Below are 19568 nucleotides of genomic sequence, written 5' to 3' on the forward strand. Positions count from 1 at the left end.
TTTATTTTACGCATAAAGTTATTTTTCTTTTTTCTTGCTGATTTATGAATTCGAAGGATTTTTTTAATAGAACAAAATCCATTCTTGGAATTTCAAATCAGATCATTCTTAATTTGTGAAGTTATGACAGTATGCCTTTGCACACTGCCTTGTTTTTTCATCCTTGCTTTATTGCTTTCAGTCTTTGGACTCTGGACAAACACTGAAAAGAGGAGAACCAAAGAGAAGATGCTCAGAAGTCTGAACACTTAGAGATCCAGTACAACACACACTGATAGGCTCAGGGAGGCAAAAAAAAACAACTCAATACTAGGATGTACAGGGAATCACCTTGAAAGCCGAACACACAAATTAAATAATGGCCGGAAGCATTCTTCTGAAGCTGCTCGTATTTGCTTCTTTTCTTGCTTGTGGTGAGTATATATCTCTTTCTTTTATGAAATGTGTGAATATATTTAGTTGTTTGAAGTTTTGAATTTGATTCAGAAACTTTCTCAAAACCATACAAGTGGAAACAGATTCAGTTGGATCATTTATGTCTGTTTCTGCAGGTTACAAAAATGACAAAAAAATAAAACAAGTAAATAATTGTAATTTGAAGTATATATATATATATATTTTTTTTACATTACAAGAGCAGTTTAGTTTATTTAAAAAAAAATTCACATAAAATTTTCTTATGAAACTTTTTTTTGTGGCGCATTGTAAATTTTCTCTGATAAAATGTTTTACATGAGTGGCTTCGCTTTGATTCTTATTCAGAAGGAAATGGTTTCATTCTAAGGAACACAGTTGTTAAATATTTTAGCTTTTATGTGCCTGCAGCAGTGTGGTGGTTAGCTCTGTTGCCTTGCAGCATCTGAGTGGATTCCAAATCCAGCCTGGTACCTTTCTGTTTGGAGTTTTTATGTTCTCCCTGTACATTTGTGTAATCTCTCTGGATGCTCTGGCTCCAGAGAGATTACACACCCAAAAACACGCATGGTAGCTTAATAAGCCACTCTGAAGTTCTCTTACGTGTGTTTGTGTTACCCTGTGATTTCTCCACAACTTGTCTGGTATGTGGAATCTCTCGAGACACTGACCGCCATGAAGAGTAATTAAAGAACATTAACAGCTTTTATTGTTCTATAATTTGTACACAAAACACGAAAAAACAAGTCAATGTCTCAGGATGATAACCAACGAAAGTGGTCCGCAGTGGACTAAAGAAAGAATAAAAATAAATAATTTCTATAAGTTGACTCTCCCTATTTTCCTAGGTGGCCTTTCAGCCAGTTAAAGTCATCAAGACATGTGATTCTACTATATTGTCTGTAAATTTGTCAAACATTCACCTAAAGATTTGTGTGAGAATCCAAAGTTGGTTGACAGAGTCTGTAAATGCAAACCGATCATAAGACTTTTATGATTGATGAGCATTTACTGGCTTTCTAAAACTATGATGTGCAGCATGTAGAATAGTCAGAGTATTTAGTGAACATCGTCTAAGCTGACCTGGTCAGAGGTTAGCAACTCTTTAGGCTCTTAAAAATATGCCGAAAATTATTAGAAGTGACCAGCATTTTTTATTTAAAGAGAGTAGAAAAGACTAGTTTTAAGTTTTTTAAAATCTGGTTTTACGCAATATCTTTTTACTTTCAACAATACAACAAAAATTTTGATGCCAGAAAATTATGCAATTTTAAACTAAATGCACTGAAACTGTCAGAATGATACTTGAAATACAAGCAATGTATTTCAAGTGTTAATTTTTTTTTTTTTTACAGTGTTCATAAGAACTAAGTTTACCTTGTGGTATATAAAAAGTTCCATCCCTTCAATGTTTTCCCTTGCTCTTAATTTTGACAATCAAAGGAATTACGTTTCTTTAATTCCACAATGAAAGTTACATTATTTTAATTAGCTTTTATTTATAAATAAATCATATTTTATTGCAAAACTAAAGTATGATTTTGGAACTCAAGACAGACTATTTGGAAGCATGCTTAACATGTTTTCAATGTGATTTTAAAACATTTCAACTTTATATGCATTTAACAGGCCATTAAGTATATGTTTACTGGTTTACTGATGATTTTATCAAGAGTGACAGATGCTGCCGCAGCACAATAACAAGATCTCGCTTTTCCAAACTATGCTTTAAATCTTTAGCCAACCAGAAATGAAATTCTTCATTTTATTTGGAGCTTTTAACTCTCATTAAAGCATGGAAATGAAAAGAAGAAAAAGCACTTTAACTGTGGCAGTCAGACGGTCCAGTCAAGAAAAATATACCTCAAAGTAAAATATCAATTGTGTTATCGGCTCGTGAAATTCTGTTGTTTTTAAAAATAGTGTCTTTTTCCACATTAATAGCCACTACAAGATTAGACTACAAGACTAGACAGTCATCAGAGTCGACCAACATTCATAGAGTGAGGAAGGAGGGTAGTGAGTCTCCACCCTCTCCCGCATTTCACTTCTTTCTCTCTCTTTAGCTCACAGCCAGTGTCGGGAAGGTTGGAGGGAGTATGAGAGTAAATGTTACTTCTTTTCAACTGACACCAAGACGTGGACTGAGGCGAATGCATACTGCATAGAGCAGGGCAGCAACCTGATGAGCATTCAAGGCATCCAGGAAAGGGTGAGGGGTTTTAACACACATGATTGTAAAGTTAGTTTCAAGTTCATTTTTAAGCCGTTTTTTTCTGTCTCTTGTTCTAGTTGTGGGTGAGAACACAAATCGGCATAGAGATCTTCTGGATCGGTTTGAATGACCTGGTCGTTGAAGGCGTCTGGGAGTGGAGTGACGGGAAGCCTTTCATAGAATATTTATCGTATGTATACTGCTTCATGTTTTGAAGCCCAAATGAATGAATGAATGAATGAATATACTTTAATCATCCCAGAGGGAAATTCACAACATCAAGGGTCTAGATTTTATTTGCGGATCGTTCAAGAAAACACTATTCCTGCCTCTTCAGGTTCTGGATGTCAGGCCAGCCTGATAACTTTAATGAGATGGAGCACTGCGGTGAGGTGGTGGGATACGACTTTGGACACTGGAACGATGACAACTGCAGCAACAAGAGGAAATACATCTGCAAATACATCAATGGTAAGAAAACTTAAATGCCACTTCTACATGGTTTATTTTTATTTTATTTTATTTTTTACCATTCTTTTAATTTTATTTTAGGTGCCATGTTCTACAACAGTTTTTACTTGATTACACTTTTTGTGGTGTGATGTTTGATCTAGATCCAGTATTTGATGAAGATCTATAATGTAATTGCGTGCAAAACCTATAAATATCTACGAATATAGTCAAGAATCAATTTCTTCATTAATTAACATTATTCAATATTTATGCACTAGATATAAATTCCTCAGGTAATGACAAACATAAATGTTCCAATGATCCCATTTTCAAATCCAACACAGAACCAAGTAATCGAAGATAAAACATTTGCTGATACGAATCCAAATTCAATGCTACTTTAAAGAGATATACGCTTTTAATTTTAAATGTGCCTCCTAAATATCATTCGTTTCTAAAGGCAAAGCTACTGTAGGTTTTGTAATAAATTCATTCTTTTGTCCTATACTGATGGTGTTTTCAGATGAAGTTTGTAAAAATGCTACAAGCAAACGCTAACATGTTTCCTCTGTTTTGATATGACCTGTTGATAGTTTGGCTTGTGAAATTTCAGTGCAGTTCCAGTTAATCCAGTTGATTAGTGTGCAGAGGATATTTACAGAAAAAAAAAGGATGTTCCCTGCCTCAAAGCGCTTTTCTTTGAAAGATGTAAAATGTAATGACATTTCCAACACCTGAAGCATTTCCCCCTTTATTCCTGCCTTGCAGCAAATCCAGCCCCCCAGTGTGACTTAGCCAGCGGCTGGAGGCAGCACGGCTCCAACTGCTACAAGTTTAAGTTCGAAACGATGAAAAGCTGGTCGGCAGCCAGGCATGACTGTGTGGAGGAGGGAGGAGATCTGGTTTCCATATCCTCACTGGAAGAAAACACCTTTGTGATGGGGACGCTGTCGTCAACACATCTGGATTTCTGGATTGGTCTGTCCACACTGGTGAGAGGAACTTGTTGATGCATGGAGAGGCTGACCTACCGGTCTGGAAATAGATGATCAACACAGCGCTACGTAAATGTGAAGATGAACTTTGTCTTAACAGAAATGCAACAAGATTTCATGTCAGGTTGATCCTGGGAACAGCCAGTTTGCCTGGTCTGATGCAATGGCGGTGAGCTTCACCAACTGGGAGGTTACCTCTACAGTGTAAGAAGAATAATCCATCTTCACAGAAGATCTTCTATTAGTAAAAATGTGATGAATTTAGGATAAAGCTCTAGTTGTCTAACAGAGATCCACAGGTTGGCGGGTGTGCTGCGTTGGTCAAAGGTACATCAGAAGCATTTGGAAAGTGGAGGTCCCATTTGTGCCGATATGAGCGCCCATACATGTGCAAGCGTCTACTCAGCAGTAAGCACAGCACTTTGTCTTCCCCTGGCGATGATGTTTTTGGACGTTCACCCCTACTGTCTGGATTTTCCTGATGTCTCTTCTTCAACCCACTCTCCTCCCTGCCCAGCCATCTGTCTTCCAGGGTGGCAGAGCTTTAATGGCAGCTGCTACTGGATTGTCAGTAACGTCAATCAGCTGACCACCTGGTATGAAGCTCTTAACAAGTGCTCCGCGATGGGGGCTCACCTGCTGTTCATAAACAGGTAGAGGATGAAGAACTTCCACTTCAAAAATGTAATCACAAATGTATTTGTCGTCTATGCAGGTTAGAATTGCAACATTATCATTATTGCATGCATGATGAGTTGAAAACGGTCACTGTTAGCTTGGAGACACAAAATAAGTAAAGCAGCTACAGATACAACTCATTTATTTAAAAAAAATCCAAGTATATGTAAGTTTTTTTTTTATTTAATGAAGCATGACACAAACAAAACATTAGTCTTTTTTGTAAGTTGACTAGCAGAATTAAGCAGCAACCATAAAAACCTCCGATCACTCTCTGCCATCTCACTAAAAGGGCTATAAATTGTTGGAACGGTTGTCGTTTTGAAACCCCAGTCTTTGTAGATCTGGATACATGGCTAAGCTAAGCAATTCTAGTTTCACTTGTGCGTTTGCTGAGCATGTAACCTTCTATCTGTTTGTTAATGTTTCAGGTGTATGCAGAGACTCACTTTATAGATGAATGAGCAAAATGGAAAGTCTTATCACTCAGTATTTATGCACTTTGAATAAAATTGTTCTGCTCCTGCAGCATGACATTGTATCTTGTCTCCATGGTGTAAGTTGCAATTTGCAACTTTTATGCCACTATTTTCCAAGTAGCATTAGTAATTCATGCAGTTTAAATTTTTAGGTTTTTTGCTGTTGTTATTATTGCATATATATATGTATATATGGAGTGGGACACATCTTTTGGTTTGTCTTTTGCGTCATAAAGTCAAGAGGAGCAGTTTTTCATCAATGGGAAACTTCCGGACTTTCACCAAGTAGACATTCCTGATATCTGGATCGGCTTATCAGGTTAGGACTTTGAGTAAATCCTCTTTTTCTAAACGGATTAAAAAGTAAATTTTTAGGCCATAACATACAGTTCTGATATACCCTCCTGGTTATTTCCCTGCTTTTTCTGCATGCAGATATGTACCAGGACGGAGACTTTAAATGGACGGATAAAAGTAAAATCACATTTTCAAACTATGGTACTGGCTGGCCCAGAAACACTGAAAACACTTGGGACTGTGGCCAGATCTACACAGGTGGGTTCTTCCCTCTGTCACTCCATTTATAATAAATGGTTCCTCTTGTTAGCTTCTAGAATAAACCCTTTATTTCAGGGAACTATGAGGGCAAATGGGAAACAACTAACTGCTTCAAGAGTCTGGGTTACATCTGTGAGATGACCGGTGGAATGAACCCTCAACCAACTGCGTCTCCTGGTCAGTTAGTCTTCATGCTCCTTTCCCATATATAGACAGTAATAGTTCTACCAGTGACCGTGGTGTTGTTTACTTCAGATGGCCACTGTGACCGTGGATACTTGCTTTATAAGGACTCCTGCTACCACTTTGAGACTGAGCAGGTGAAAAACTGGCAAGATGCCGAAGCTGACTGCGTCAAAGAGCAGGGTCATCTGGTCAGCTTTCATTCAGAAGAAGAGCTCAGTTTCCTCACTGGTGAGCAGCTGTGACATAAAATCACTGGGGTTTAAGAAAACATAACGCCTTGCATAAATATTCTTACACCTTTGAATTAGTTTGAGCTACAACTGCAAATCTCAGTTTATTCTTAATCCTGGAGGTTCCATCATTTCTTTGTCTGGAACACCACAATTCTATTGGGATTTTATGTGATCTGACTGACCAACAAAGAGTGGTGCATAATTGTGACGTGGACGGGAAATTATTCATGGCTTTCAAAATTTGTTACCAAGAAAAATCTAAGAAGTGCGGCGTGCCGCTGTTCTGTCAGATTCACAGAAGAGCTGAATAAATTACACTACGATTAAAACTGTTTTCACTGGTTTTTATTTAGGCATACTGGAGTAAATAGAGCTGAACACCACACTGTTTATTTTTTTAATGTGGGAAAATGTTAAATTATTTAGATTTCACTTTACAATTTTGAAGAGTCGGAGCCTCTAAAAATCATAAAGGAGAAGAATTCTGACTTTAAACTCAGAATTCTAATTTTACGTCAATCTATGTCGGAATCCAAACAAGATGTAAACCTGCAATTGAACCTGTCCCAAATTTACTTGATAGATTTGAGTTTTAAGACTAGATTTGCCTGAAGGTGCATCAACAATTCAAACAATTCTGATTCTAGTGAATTATTATTATTATTTTTTTAAGTTACCCTAATCCTCTTCTATGTTTGTGCTATTGTACATTTGAATAAATAGCACTTTGCAGTTTGTGGTCTCAGTGGGTTTGAACAGTGTCTGTTGACATACTTGGATGTGTTTTTTTTTTCTTTGCAGCTCACATGCCAGGTGAAGCCTGGGTGGGTTTGAATGACATCAATATTGAAAACCAGTTTGTGTACACCGATGGATCAGATGCAGTAAGTAGCACAACCACAGGGAATGTCACCCATTCCACCATACTCCCATTTCTTACTGTAGGTGCTGACTGTGACAATCAGAGCAGCATCTCAGTTTGTGCCGCTCTTTGCCGATGATCTCAGAATCTCCTGCCGTGGGCGCCCAACCAGCCAGACAACTATGAGAACAACGAGGACTGCGTTCACTTGACGGGAATGACTCACCCTGACCCTGGGAAGCTTAATGACGACAAGTGCACTGCCACGAAAGAATTTGTTTGCAAAAAAGGTGAGATGCTCGTATACATTTGTACCTCCTGTAGTCTTTCTTCTCCCTTTGTAGTAAATTGTTGCTTTCTGTCATTGTAGCAAAGGGTCAAGGGTCTCTTCCTCAGCCTCCAACATCTGGACCAGGTTGACTTGACGTTATGCTCTTCTTAGATCTAAAACGCATAATAAAGCGTATTTACATGCATGTGAACATCTGACTTGTTGCGTTTGCTGCAGGATGGAATGAGAAGTGCGGCTCGTGGACCTCCGACCCTTTCAACGACTTCTGCTACCTGTTTAACTATTTGTCGATGAGGACTTGGGCGGAGGCTCGAGCTGACTGTGTCAACCAGGGAGGGGAGCTTCTCAGTATCACTGAACCTTTTGAGCAGGCTTTCATACAGGGTATTTAGAGCTTCAAGTCATTTTTTCTAAGTTATTGTCAGTGATTGTCTGTTTGCATTGACAAAAAACTAAAAAACTAATAATCCCACTTGAAGTCGGGTTCGGATTGGTTTTATTAGGGTTTTTTATACCACACTTTTAGGACTGGTGAACATAATCCTCACTTATTTATAGTATTTCAGTGTGTGGATTCTTAATTGTTTTGTTGTGATTATTTCTTGTTGCTCCATAAACAAGTTGCTAAAATTATTTTTAATAATTTAAACTTCATGCTATTCTTACAAAGCGATCCAAAGAGGCGTGTTATATGACGTTCACACACCATCACTCTCCGTCATTGATCAAATAAAGCACATATTGGGTCCAGAGCGATACAAAAATGAATCGACTGCTGTGAAAAGCAGCCTACTGAAATGTTCATGTTCAATCTCAGGCCTGATCCAGCAGGCTCCCACCGGGATCTCCCTGTGGATGGGGGGTCATGACTCCATCACAGAGGGCGGCTGGGAGTGGACGGACGGCTCTCCGTTCAGATACATTCGCTGGAATGCAGGTTCATATGAGACTGAAAACTCTGAGTTACTTCTGAAAAACAACATCAGACAGCGAGATTTGTGTTCCCCGCAGGCAACCCAGATGATTACTTTGGTGAAGACTGCTTGTCGATACTTATTAACGACGGCTACTGGAATGACGACAACTGCCAGAACAAGAGAGGATATATCTGCAAGCGGAGAGGTGAGGAATGCTGCTTGAAATGTTGCTGATGGTGAATTACAACCAGGTCAAAAGAGAGCTAAAATGAGCTTCTTCCTTTCAGGGAAAACACCTGAGCCTCCTCCACCACATGATGGTAAAAAGGACATCTCCATACTTTTCTTTTTCAGCACGATTCATCAACACACCCAATTAAATATCTCGAGTATTAATTCTTGTTCTTTTGTTAAAGGTTTCATGACAGCAATTGTGTGCCAAGATTCCACCGCTGTCCTTCACTGCCCTCAGGAAAGCGTGATAAACATCCAGTCTGCTTTCTACGGCCGCAAGAGCAAAGACATCTGCCCACACTTTGAGGGATCAGAAGGTTCTGCTACAAATGAGTTACAACAGATGGAAATACAGACCAGTGCTACACACTGTGTAATCAATACCATTTAATAAGAAAATATGGATATGATTTTGTCTGTTTTACAGGGAGCTGTACAGTCGAAGGAGTTCTTCCTCCGTACAGAAAGGCATGCGATAACCGTCCTTTTTGCTTCGCGTACGCCCGCGCTGAGAAAGACCCCTGCCCCACTATCTCGAAATATCTGGAGATAGTATATAGCTGCGAACAAAAAGGTAATATCTTTTTTTCTCATTTTTATGAGAATGGTCACTCCATATTGACATATAGAAACAAAATATTAATATCTGTCCAATCCTGACTAAGTGTTGTTCACTTGAACTTAGGCTTAGCTCTACAGACACCATCCTAATCAAAATCCAAAGAACAGGCTGAAATTCTGAGAAATTGTTGATGAAACCAGAAATAAAGTCAATGAAAATGTTGCATCAATGTACAATATAATACTGCAGTAAAGCCATATATCCACAAAACATCTACACAATATTCCTCTGCAGAAAAATAAACATGAAGTGAATTTTAGTTGATTTAGATGCATGTCAAATGAAAATGCAACAGAAACTACATGGCATATGACTTAAATCAACCTAATGTGAGTAGTCATTCACATTAGATTTAACCCACAAAGTATATAACGCTTTCAAATCAAATGATAATGCACACAAGTTCAATGATAACAAGTAATATTATTATCTGACAGTGGTTTTGGAAGAATAAAATGCACAAAAAAATACACTAAGGGGTGAAAAAACAGCAGAACAGAATTTACCTTATTTTCTTCACAATACTTTTGATATGTTTTCATTACATATGCATTATCATAAAAACAAACTATAATCAGCCATGCTTTTCTCACAGTGTGTCTGCACGGCCTGGGTGTTGAGGATGGGAACATCACTGACTTCCAGCTCTCTGCTTCTTCTTCTATCGGATCTTTTACTGCGAACAAAGCCCGTTTGCATGGCAACTCCTGCTGGATGCCCTCAGGAAGTGGTCTGAAATTATTTTTTTCTACATCATTTCTTCAACATGACAATAAGGATGAATTTAAACTTCTAGGGAAGAGCCATTGATGGGTTGATTTCCAGGTGAAACATGATCTCTTGTGTGTCCTCTTTCAGCAACTTCAAGCTGGATCCAAGCGAATCTGGGTCCGACCAGGAAAGTAACTGGGATTGTAATCCAGGGTTGTCCTCACAATGACCACTGGGTCACTAAATATAAGTTGCAGCACAGTACGGACGGGGCAAGCTGGACTGACTACACTGCCGATGGAGATGTGAGTAAGACAGGGTTTGTACTCCATCTGCTGTAAAATATTTGTATTTCCAGAATTTATCTATTTCATCATCTGAAAATGACATCCATCAGCTGTCCGGTTTTCATTCTCCATATCTGAAGCAGAATCACTGTTTGTAATAAATGTATTAACTTTTATGTTTGCACTTAAAAATGTAATTTTATGGACTGAGATTTGAAAATCTGGCTTTTGGAATTGTAGTCTGAAAAAGTGTATAAACCTTAATCACCATATGAAAAAACCTCAAAGTTATCATGAATTAAAGATTTTCTAGTTTGGAAGATTTAAAAATGTGCTTTTGCTTAAATATTTATTATAATCATTCTTTCTTGTACTTCACTATTTGCAGTTTTTCCCAGGTTCAACGGACAGAAACATCCCTGAAACTCAGCTGCTGGGCACCCCTGTGTCCGCTCAGTACGTCCGCCTCCGTCCACTGGAGTTCAGCGGCCAGGCAGGGCTCCGGTTTGACGTATTGGGATGCACGCCTGACTGTGAGCAAATCATAAGACTTTTAATTCCAAAGAACACTGGAAATATTGCTTTGGTTTTTAATTTCTAACATTTTTATCCAAACTAACTCTGGTTTCACAGATGCAATTACATGTGCCAACAAGCCCAGCTTCAATTTTGCCAATGATCAAATGACGTGAGTCAATTCCAAGATATTTCATTTATGCTGCGGCATTTGGATGACTATAATTTATGCTATAATCTTGCTGTATTTTTAGGGTGCATTGTCCAGCAGGCTGTGCTAATACAGATTACCTGGTGTACGGCACATCAGTATATCGTGGGGTATGTAATTATGTCCCATTACCTGCATCCCTTTAAGATATTTGGTGTATTGGTGAATTTATTTTGTTTTTTCTTATTTGCTTGTTTTCACCTAATTTTGCAACAGGACTCAAACATCTGTGCAGCAGCCATCCATGCTGGAGTTGTTCTCAATGAGAACGGAGGAGACTGCACTTTGTTAAAAGCTCCTGGTCAAAACTTTTATCCCGGCTCCACCAGGAACGGCATCATCTCCAGACAGTGAGTCCACAAGTTTTATTCTTTAACTCTCAGGAAAGTTTTTATGAGGCCTGACAGCTAAAAATCTTCTGTCTGCAGATTTGGTGGAGACTATGATGTATCGTATACTTTTTCAGATGGGGGTGAGTAAAGATTTATTCATAATCAGTTTGATTATTTCCAGCTTCCTTCATTCTTTCTGCTGAATCCCTTTTTTCATCGTCCTGCCATCAGAGCTGAGATGCTCCGGGCTTGACTGGTATGAGTTTGGAGATTTCTGCTACAAACCTTTTAGAGACAAAAAGACTTGGCACGCCGCTCGGAGGACCTGCAGGAATCTGGGCGCTGAGCTTGTTTCCATCCATTCCATGAAGGAGCAAAGCTGGGTGGAAAGCTACCTCTACCTGGGTATGGATGCAGATTGAAAGAAAAAAAAATGTAGAGCTGGAGATCAGAGACCAATCTTTCTATGTGTGATTGTTTCGATCTGCAGCCACCAGTGACGTGTGGACTGGTCTGAATGACCTGGGCTTGCCTGGCATGTTCATGTGGTCCAATGAACACATTGTAACTTTCACCTATTGGGCTCCAGGAGAACCTAACAACCATGATGGTTTCAGTGAGGACTGTGTTGAAATGTTACACCAGGTGAGAACTCCTCTTTGTATCCATGCAACCAATAGGGAGTATTTATATTCTTTGCAGATAATTGAGATTTATTTTCTCGCAGACCGGCAGATGGAACGACGTGTCCTGCACAGAGCTTAACACCTACATATGCAAAATGCCCAAAGCACATTACCCTCTCCCGTCAGTCAAACCCACCATGTATGGATGTCAGCAGGTAGGACCGTCTTTTCCTGTTGTCTGAGTTGTACTTTGTTCTTTAAAGCAGCAGTGCATTTATCTGGAAGATGTGCTCTTCCTGCATGTCAGGGTTGGGACGCGTACGGCTACTCCTGCTACTGGATGGAAGAGTCGGCCAGGAGTTGGTCCGATGCTAAAGCCTTCTGTAAGGAGCAGGACGCCGTCTTGTTGCACATCGGAGACATGTGAGGATGAATCTGTGGTTTTTCAAACAGCAGAGATATGAATGAATAATGCCATCTTCATCAGGGCAGAAATATTTGCCATTTAAACATATTCATAACCTTGAATCCTTTTTATATTTGATCACAGTATCACTTATCAGTGTAATTTTTGAGTGGGGACAATATGTGATAGACCAACGCAATTTAGAGTATTGGTTGCATTTGTATGTAGCCACCTTTCACTCAATTCAATATGTTATTCAACCACCTTTCATTGCAACTACGACTGTAAGTCATCTGTGCTATAGCAATGGTTTTTGCGGAGGGTAAAAATTTGTGCCAATTATTGCTTCCAAAATAGCAAACTCAGTAAAAGTTAGGAGAATGAAGACCAACTATGAACAGCAAATTTCCAAGTCGTGCCCTAGATTCTCATTTAGGGTAGGATCAGGACATTTGGTGTACAATTCACTAATGTTTTCCACAGGACAGCCAAGGGTAAATAACACAGAGGTAAACTTTTATTAGGCAGTTGGATGAATTGCATCAAACTCAAAGGAGCTGACTACATGTGCATGTCATAGATTAAAACAAAACAAAACAAAACCACATATTATTTTAATTCCTCTTCAAAATAGTGCTTTGCCTTGTGTTGCCGTATCACATAAAACTCTCTAGAAGAGATGAATCCAAACATGATGTCTTTTATGTTTCACTGCAGCTACGAACAGTCCCATTTTACAGTAGCCTTGTCAGGAAGAACCAGTTTCTGGTGGATGGGGTTGCGCGCCCAGGGAGACATGAGCGGAGGGGTCGACTACGTCTGGGACAACGGCTTACCTTTGACCTTCACTCACTGGGACAAAGACCAGCCAGGTACTAAACCCAACTGTAACCTCGCCTGAAAGGGAACATGTACCAAGATGAGAAAACATTTACTGTCTTTTTTTATTAGACAATGGAGATGGTACCTGTGTGGCTATGACAACGGGACAGATTGGCGGTTTCTGGGATGACAAACAGTGCTCAGAGAAGTACGCCTTCATCTGTGAAAAGGCCAGACCTGACATCACTCCACCTACAAAGGCTCCAACTCCTCCTCCATCTCAGGGCTGCGCTAACGGCTGGACGGCTTTGCCCCACTTCCGGAACTGCTACAGGGTGATAATGACAGTAAAATAGAGATAAAATAAAAGAGGATCTTTAAGCTAAAATTTACCTTTCACATGCTTTTGTACTTCCATTTGGGTCTTCTAATAACAGCCCAGGCAGCAGTTTTTGGCAATAAATTAATGTTCTTGAGCTGATTCAAGAATGAGCGAATTCCAAAACCTCCCAATTGTTGAGTCACAATTGAGGGCACTGCGCTGTTACCTAGTAACCCCAGCCCAAGCCAATCCTAGCAACCCAAGCAGAGCTCCAGCATGTTCAATCAGCTGGTTTTACCGCTGTACAATGGCTGCTGAAAATACAAGTGTTTAGTTGACTTACCATCTAGAAACCACTTTCTATATTGTTGTTGATTGTACAGGAGGCTGCACTTCTGCTTTCCAAAGATGTACAGTTGTATAATTCCACAGCCATTTTCATAAAGTTGGGCGGCGTGGCCCAACTTTCATAAGCTGCATTTGCATTTAAAGTGACAAGAGGCCATAAGACGGCTGACTCTGAAAGGAGTTCAAAATAGACAAAACTAATCAGACTAAAATCTCATTATCTAAGAAAGATTTTGTGCAAAAAATGTAATGAACATGCTTTGTATGGCTCTTAGACCTATCCTAATTTGTTCTAGGAAGCATAAAAAGTTTAAGCCATGGGAGAAACTGATTTTCTTGTTTCCGTGTGATGCAGCTTTTCCACAATGTAGACTGGTCCCAGAAAAAGAGCTGGGAAGCAGCACAGGAGGACTGCATATCCAGGGGAGCTAATCTGGTCAGTATCCACAATCATGAGGAGGAGGAGTTTTTGTCTGTGTACAGTAAAGGCAGCACTAAGTGGATCGGCCTCAGGCACAACCCTACAGTAGGAGGTGAGAAGAGACTGTGTTTTTCTCTGAATTTTAAATGGAATCTGAGATGAGAACCTAATGACTCTTCATTTATCACAGGGTATTCCTGGAGCGATGGAACGCCCTTGTCACACACAAACTGGGGCCACGGGGAGCCAAACAACCACGAGGGTCGTGAGGAGTGCGTGGAGATGGTGAGCAGCAACAACGGGACATTCTCCTGGTGGAACGACCTGAACTGTGACGCGCATCAAGACTGGATCTGCATGATTTCCAAAGGAAAAACCCCAATCATTCCCCCAGTGCCTCCATCTCCTGTCCCAGGTAAACTATCCCCATCATGCACCAGTTGTTCCAACCTCCAGGGGAAAATCATCTAAATGAATACTCTCTCAAGACATATTTGTTTTCATGCATCCTTGCCACTTCCAGCTCCTGACTGTGGCTCCAACCCTGGCTGGAGGAAGAACAACAACATCTGTTACTACTACAATGACACCGATATAGTTGACTTCCACACAGCCATCATGCGTTGCTACGCAGAGAAGGCCATGCTTGTCTCCATCCTCAACAAAAATGAACAGGCATATGTCAACAGCATGGTACGCCTTGTTTCTTTGGCTTCTGTGGACATGAAAAATAGGAACAAATATGTTGATTTGATGTTTTACTCTGCCAGGTGGGCACAGGGAAGGTGACTGCAGCCTGGATCGGAATGAGGATGTTTGGCATCACAAGTGGACAGTACATGTAGGTAGACGACAACATGGAATAGAATAGAAATAGCCTTTATTGTCCCACAGAGGGAAACTACAGATCCAACATGGATGGAAGGAAACGGGATTCATGTACAAGAATTAAGGAGATTGGTTGTTTTCTCTTCTCAGGTGGATAGACCTTTCCCCTCTAACATACACCCACTGGGCACCAGGGGAGCCAAACAACGCCAACGGGGAAGAACAGTGTGTCCAGATGAACAGACATCAAGGTACCGTTAACTACTATTAACTGTGAAAACTTAGCAAGCCCACCCCCATTCTCACTCACTGAACAATGATCTCTGGATTTTGAAGGTGGATGGAACGATGCCAACTGCGGCCGAGCCGGAGCCGGTTATGTCTGCAAGAAGTTCCCTGGAGACGTCCACACACCTCCTCCCCCCACACAACCCTGGGAGGGCAACTGTCCTGCAGGTAACGCCTTTCGATGACAAATGCAACATCAGGAAGATTTTCTCTGTCTTTCTAGCATCCTTCTTTAGATATCAAAATGTTCATGGATCTTTCCTTAGGATATGGATTCGTTTTTTCTCTTCAGAAACCTATGTTGTTGGTTGTGGTCAAAGATTAGTAGAAATAAATGGTTGAAGAGGTTAGAAAGCAGGTCTTTCTTCACTCATTTCCGTCCTTTCGTCCTGCAGGATGGATGCGTTTTAAGGACAAATGCTTCATGTTTAAAGGGAAGAAAGATGACATCAAAGCAAACTGGTCTTACGCTCGTAGCTGGTGCAAAGACCAAGGAGGGGAGCTGGCAATTATTGATAACCAGTATGAGAACGGTAAGCTCCACAGAGAACCAGGAAAATATTTTAAATTAGCCTATCAGCTCATTCTTTGTTTTTCTCCTCAAGACTTTGTGGCTAGCTACCTCAAAGATCTACAGCTCCCTAGTTGGATCGGTCTGTCGGATCTCTTAGTGGAGAATCAGTACGCCTGGAGTGACGGGGTCAGTCCAGTGCTCTACACCAACTGGAATGAACACGAACCCAACAACGCAGGAGGAGCGGTGAGATCTTTTTTTTAAACTCTTGAGGATTTTTAGAGGTTGCCGTGAAACATGTCCATGATCTTAATTGTTCTACATAACAGGAACACTGTGTGGCCATGACCCATGGCACTCTCGCTACCGGCAAGTGGAACGATGATGCCTGCCACAGGAATCATAGCTTTGTCTGCTACAGAAAGAAATGTAAGTCAGACAAAGGCACTTTTTTTGTTTTTTTTTTAGAAAACATTCCCAACAATTTGAAGCTGGCAGCCAAATATTTTTGTTCTGATCAGCAAGCAGCATTCAACCCCCTCCTCCCACCAAGAGCCCTTGCCCTGCTGACTACATCTCCTGGTACCAGAACTGCTACAAGCTGATTGAGAAGCCGGCGACTTGGGATGCGGCTCAGGCGGCCTGCGAGGAGCAGGGTGGCAACTTGGCCAGCATCGACATGAGCTACGATCAGGCCTTTGTGGCCGGCGTCGTCCTGCAGGGAAAGGCAGATGCCTGGATCGGATTAAGACGCCAGGTTTTACAATAGATAATATCACCTACAGTAATGTTTATATGTATGTTTCTATCCCTTGAACTTAAGATTTTGTCAAATTACAACCACAAAATGCAATGATTTTCATTATCTGTGAGATATAATCATAAAAAGTGCAAGAATCAAAGGCATGAAATATTTCACTCCATGACTAATGTATCTAAGTAATCTACGAGTTTCTCTTGACAAAAACATATGCGTATATTTAGGTTTTATTTACTAATTATGTGGGAAATTGGAATTTATTTAGGGGTGTGAGAATAAAGAGGGCTTTTTGTGAGTGTAACATGACAAAATCTCCAAAAGTTCAAGGCATATCATTGTCTTTGCAAGTAAGTAAGAGTAAAAAAAACATTTCCTACGGCAGAGCAACATCCTGATTTAAGTCAGAGATAAATCCACAGCTGTGTTGTGATGCAGGAGGACAACTCCTACATGTGGACAGACGGCTGGCCAGTTTTCTTCACTCAGTGGGGTCCAGGAGAGCCCAGCAACATCCAGGACGAGGGATGTGTCAGCATGCATGCTTCAATCTGGTTCCACGGGACCTGGAACGATACCAAGTGTGACCAGGCTAAGCCCTACATCTGCAAGATCTCCTCTGGTATAACAAACCTGAGTGGCGCATGTACTTTTTCTTTTGCAACAGTTAATTATACCAATAAGTCTCGAATCGTTATTATTAATGTCCGCAGTAAAACCACCTCCCACTCCCAGCCCCGGCGACGGGAAGTGTTTGCCTTTCTTTGCTCCTTACGGCCGGTACTGTTACTTCATGTACGACGGGGCGGAGGGCTTCTCCTGGAACGACGCCCGACACTACTGCCAGTCGGTCAGGACTGAGCTGACCTCCATTCACAGCAGGGCAGAGATTGAGTTCATCAGGAACCTAAACTTCACTAAAAAGCACAACATCTGGATCGGCCTTACCCGGGACAGAAACTGTGAGTTAGCAACGAAGCAGAAACAGCAACAGTGACCATTCTCTCTTATAGAGTCCAGTACCTGCAAACAGCTCACCTGTACATATGACATGTTTTGCCACTTAGTTGGTTGGGGCTGGACAGACAAGACGTCGTTGGGATTTGTTAACTGGGCTCAAGGCGAGCCCAATTCGGCCTTCCATCCTGGAGATATCGCCGAAGAGAACTGCGTGGAGATGTACCTTGATGGGCACTGGAATGACAACAACTGCCTGCAGAAGAGAGGCTTTGCTTGTCGCCACCGCCAGTGTAGGGAGTTCCTCGCGTCATTTCTGTGGATTTTTTATTTTGAATTTTGATTCAAGGTTTTTTAATTTTCGATTTAACAGTTTGTGTGTGAACTTTTCTTTCAGATTACACAACAGATGATGGCAAAAATCCTATCTTCCCCACTGACAGTCCAGGTGGAAGTAAGTAATGAAGTGGACGACTGTGTATACGGCTCTTTTAATATCATAGTGCATGTCTGCTGTTTAAAATTAAGACCTTCAAAGTGGTGAGACTTGATAATATATGTTGCATATCAAGGCATTCTAATCATCTAGAAACCATTAGTTGAGGATTTCACACCTTAAATTGGTTGTTGAGGACTCAACGTGATAAGTCGGCTGTATTTTTTCCTAAAATATAGTTTTAAAGACTAAAGGAAACATATTTGTATATTTTGGATATATTGTAGTCTGAAGATCAAAGAATGCCTAATAAATTGACATTATTCTATTAAAATAAAAGAACAGGCGGCTTTAGGTGTGATGATCCCTGTAAGCCACCAGGGGCAGCAGAGTTCCTTCTAATGTGTCAGTGTAGGCCTTGTTCTACTGACAGCTTGAATTCTGTGATGTAGAACAATGTCAGAAAAAAAATAAAGATCAATTTGTTAAAAATAAATAAATAAAAACAATGTCAAAACCTGTACAAGGTTAATAACAGTGAAATTCATTCCTCAAATAAGTCAGGCTTTTATCAAGCAACAGGTGAAGAGGTTTTAATACATTCACTTATAAGGAAGAATGCTTACAGATGCATGAAAAAATTTAATATTATAAAGTTCAATAAATGTTGTCACTTATTCCAGAAAGTGAAACTCGTGTGTTATACAGATTCGTGACACAGAGTAAAATATTCCAAGCTTTATTTCTTGTAATTTTGTGTGCGGTGTGTAGATGGTGAAAACCTAAAATTCATTGTCTCAGAAAATCTGTTAAGTTACAGTCTTTGTTTTAATTGTGTAGCCTACTGACCCAGACTGAGAGACAATTTTGAGCCTCAGAAACATGTGGAGGTGCTTTGAGTTCATTTGTTGATGTTGTGCGCCATCATTTGCTCCCAATAGTTCACTTTTTTTATGCCGTTTGTCATAATTTTTAAAAGCTGCACAACAGAAGTTGACAAACCTGCTGCATCTACAGATGCCGGGGTGGTAGTCGGCGCCGTCATCGGAGCCGTCGTCTTCTTCTGCTTGATAGTTGGACTGCTGTACTACGTCTTCAGAGTGCGGGGATATAAACTGAGCAGCTTGAGCTTACCAACGGGAACCACTTCCCATGTTGATGTGGTAGGTTACAAATCAGCGCTTCTATAAGGGTGAAAAAAAAAATCCAGTTTAATTTGTATAGTTTTAATGCTGGGTTGTCTTTTTTCCCCCCTTTTTGTTTCAGCCGGCTTTCAGCAACCCGAACTTTACAGGAGAATCTGACACGTAAACCCTCCTCCCGTTTCTGTAAAGTACATTAATGAGGGTCTATTTTTATTTTTTAAATCAGTCTAGTTTGAAGCTTCTGATAAGTATGTTTAATAGGATTAAGGAATGTTGTGTGTACTTTAATACAGCAGGAAAAAGAAAACGTGATCTCTTTTTAGCACAGATCTTTTTTTGAGTGAAAAATATTTGTAACGTTTAGAACTTTTGTGACGAGTCCACAAAAAAATGCCAGTGTTGTAGCCATATTTCCTCTCTCCAACTCTTACCCAAATTAAGATTAAAAAAAAAAAGCATCTCTAAGAAAATATTATTTTGTAGCTTTTACATCCACACTTATG

General features: G+C 40.3%; 1 protein-coding gene across 1 annotated transcript; it reads left to right on the top strand.

Annotated features, from left to right (window-relative positions):
* The first annotated feature begins 217 nt into the window (after window positions 1-217).
* Window positions 218-19519, top strand: LOC116724257 (macrophage mannose receptor 1). The gene is made up of 50 exons (XM_032569800.1): window positions 218-413; window positions 2481-2626; window positions 2707-2819; window positions 2967-3100; window positions 3851-4074; window positions 4178-4281; window positions 4367-4485; window positions 4595-4730; window positions 5471-5553; window positions 5670-5789; window positions 5868-5969; window positions 6048-6206; window positions 7013-7095; window positions 7219-7363; window positions 7444-7488; window positions 7582-7749; window positions 8183-8302; window positions 8377-8487; window positions 8570-8602; window positions 8699-8833; window positions 8944-9090; window positions 9734-9868; window positions 9997-10154; window positions 10525-10669; window positions 10770-10824; window positions 10907-10973; window positions 11080-11213; window positions 11292-11335; window positions 11427-11600; window positions 11686-11840; window positions 11923-12036; window positions 12129-12244; window positions 12945-13099; window positions 13179-13384; window positions 14075-14252; window positions 14331-14555; window positions 14664-14833; window positions 14911-14981; window positions 15119-15219; window positions 15305-15424; window positions 15652-15789; window positions 15862-16016; window positions 16100-16199; window positions 16292-16527; window positions 16966-17149; window positions 17241-17489; window positions 17595-17777; window positions 17882-17938; window positions 18938-19083; window positions 19187-19519. The coding sequence occupies exons 1-50, from the start codon at window positions 359-361 to the stop codon at window positions 19229-19231; spliced, it is 6498 nt and encodes a 2165-aa protein (XP_032425691.1). The 5' UTR covers window positions 218-358; the 3' UTR covers window positions 19232-19519.
* Window positions 19520-19568: the final 49 nt, after the last annotated feature.

The sequence above is a fragment of the Xiphophorus hellerii genome, chromosome 8, assembly GCF_003331165.1.
Source record: "Xiphophorus hellerii strain 12219 chromosome 8, Xiphophorus_hellerii-4.1, whole genome shotgun sequence".
NCBI classification, from domain to species: Eukaryota; Metazoa; Chordata; class Actinopteri; order Cyprinodontiformes; family Poeciliidae; genus Xiphophorus; species Xiphophorus hellerii.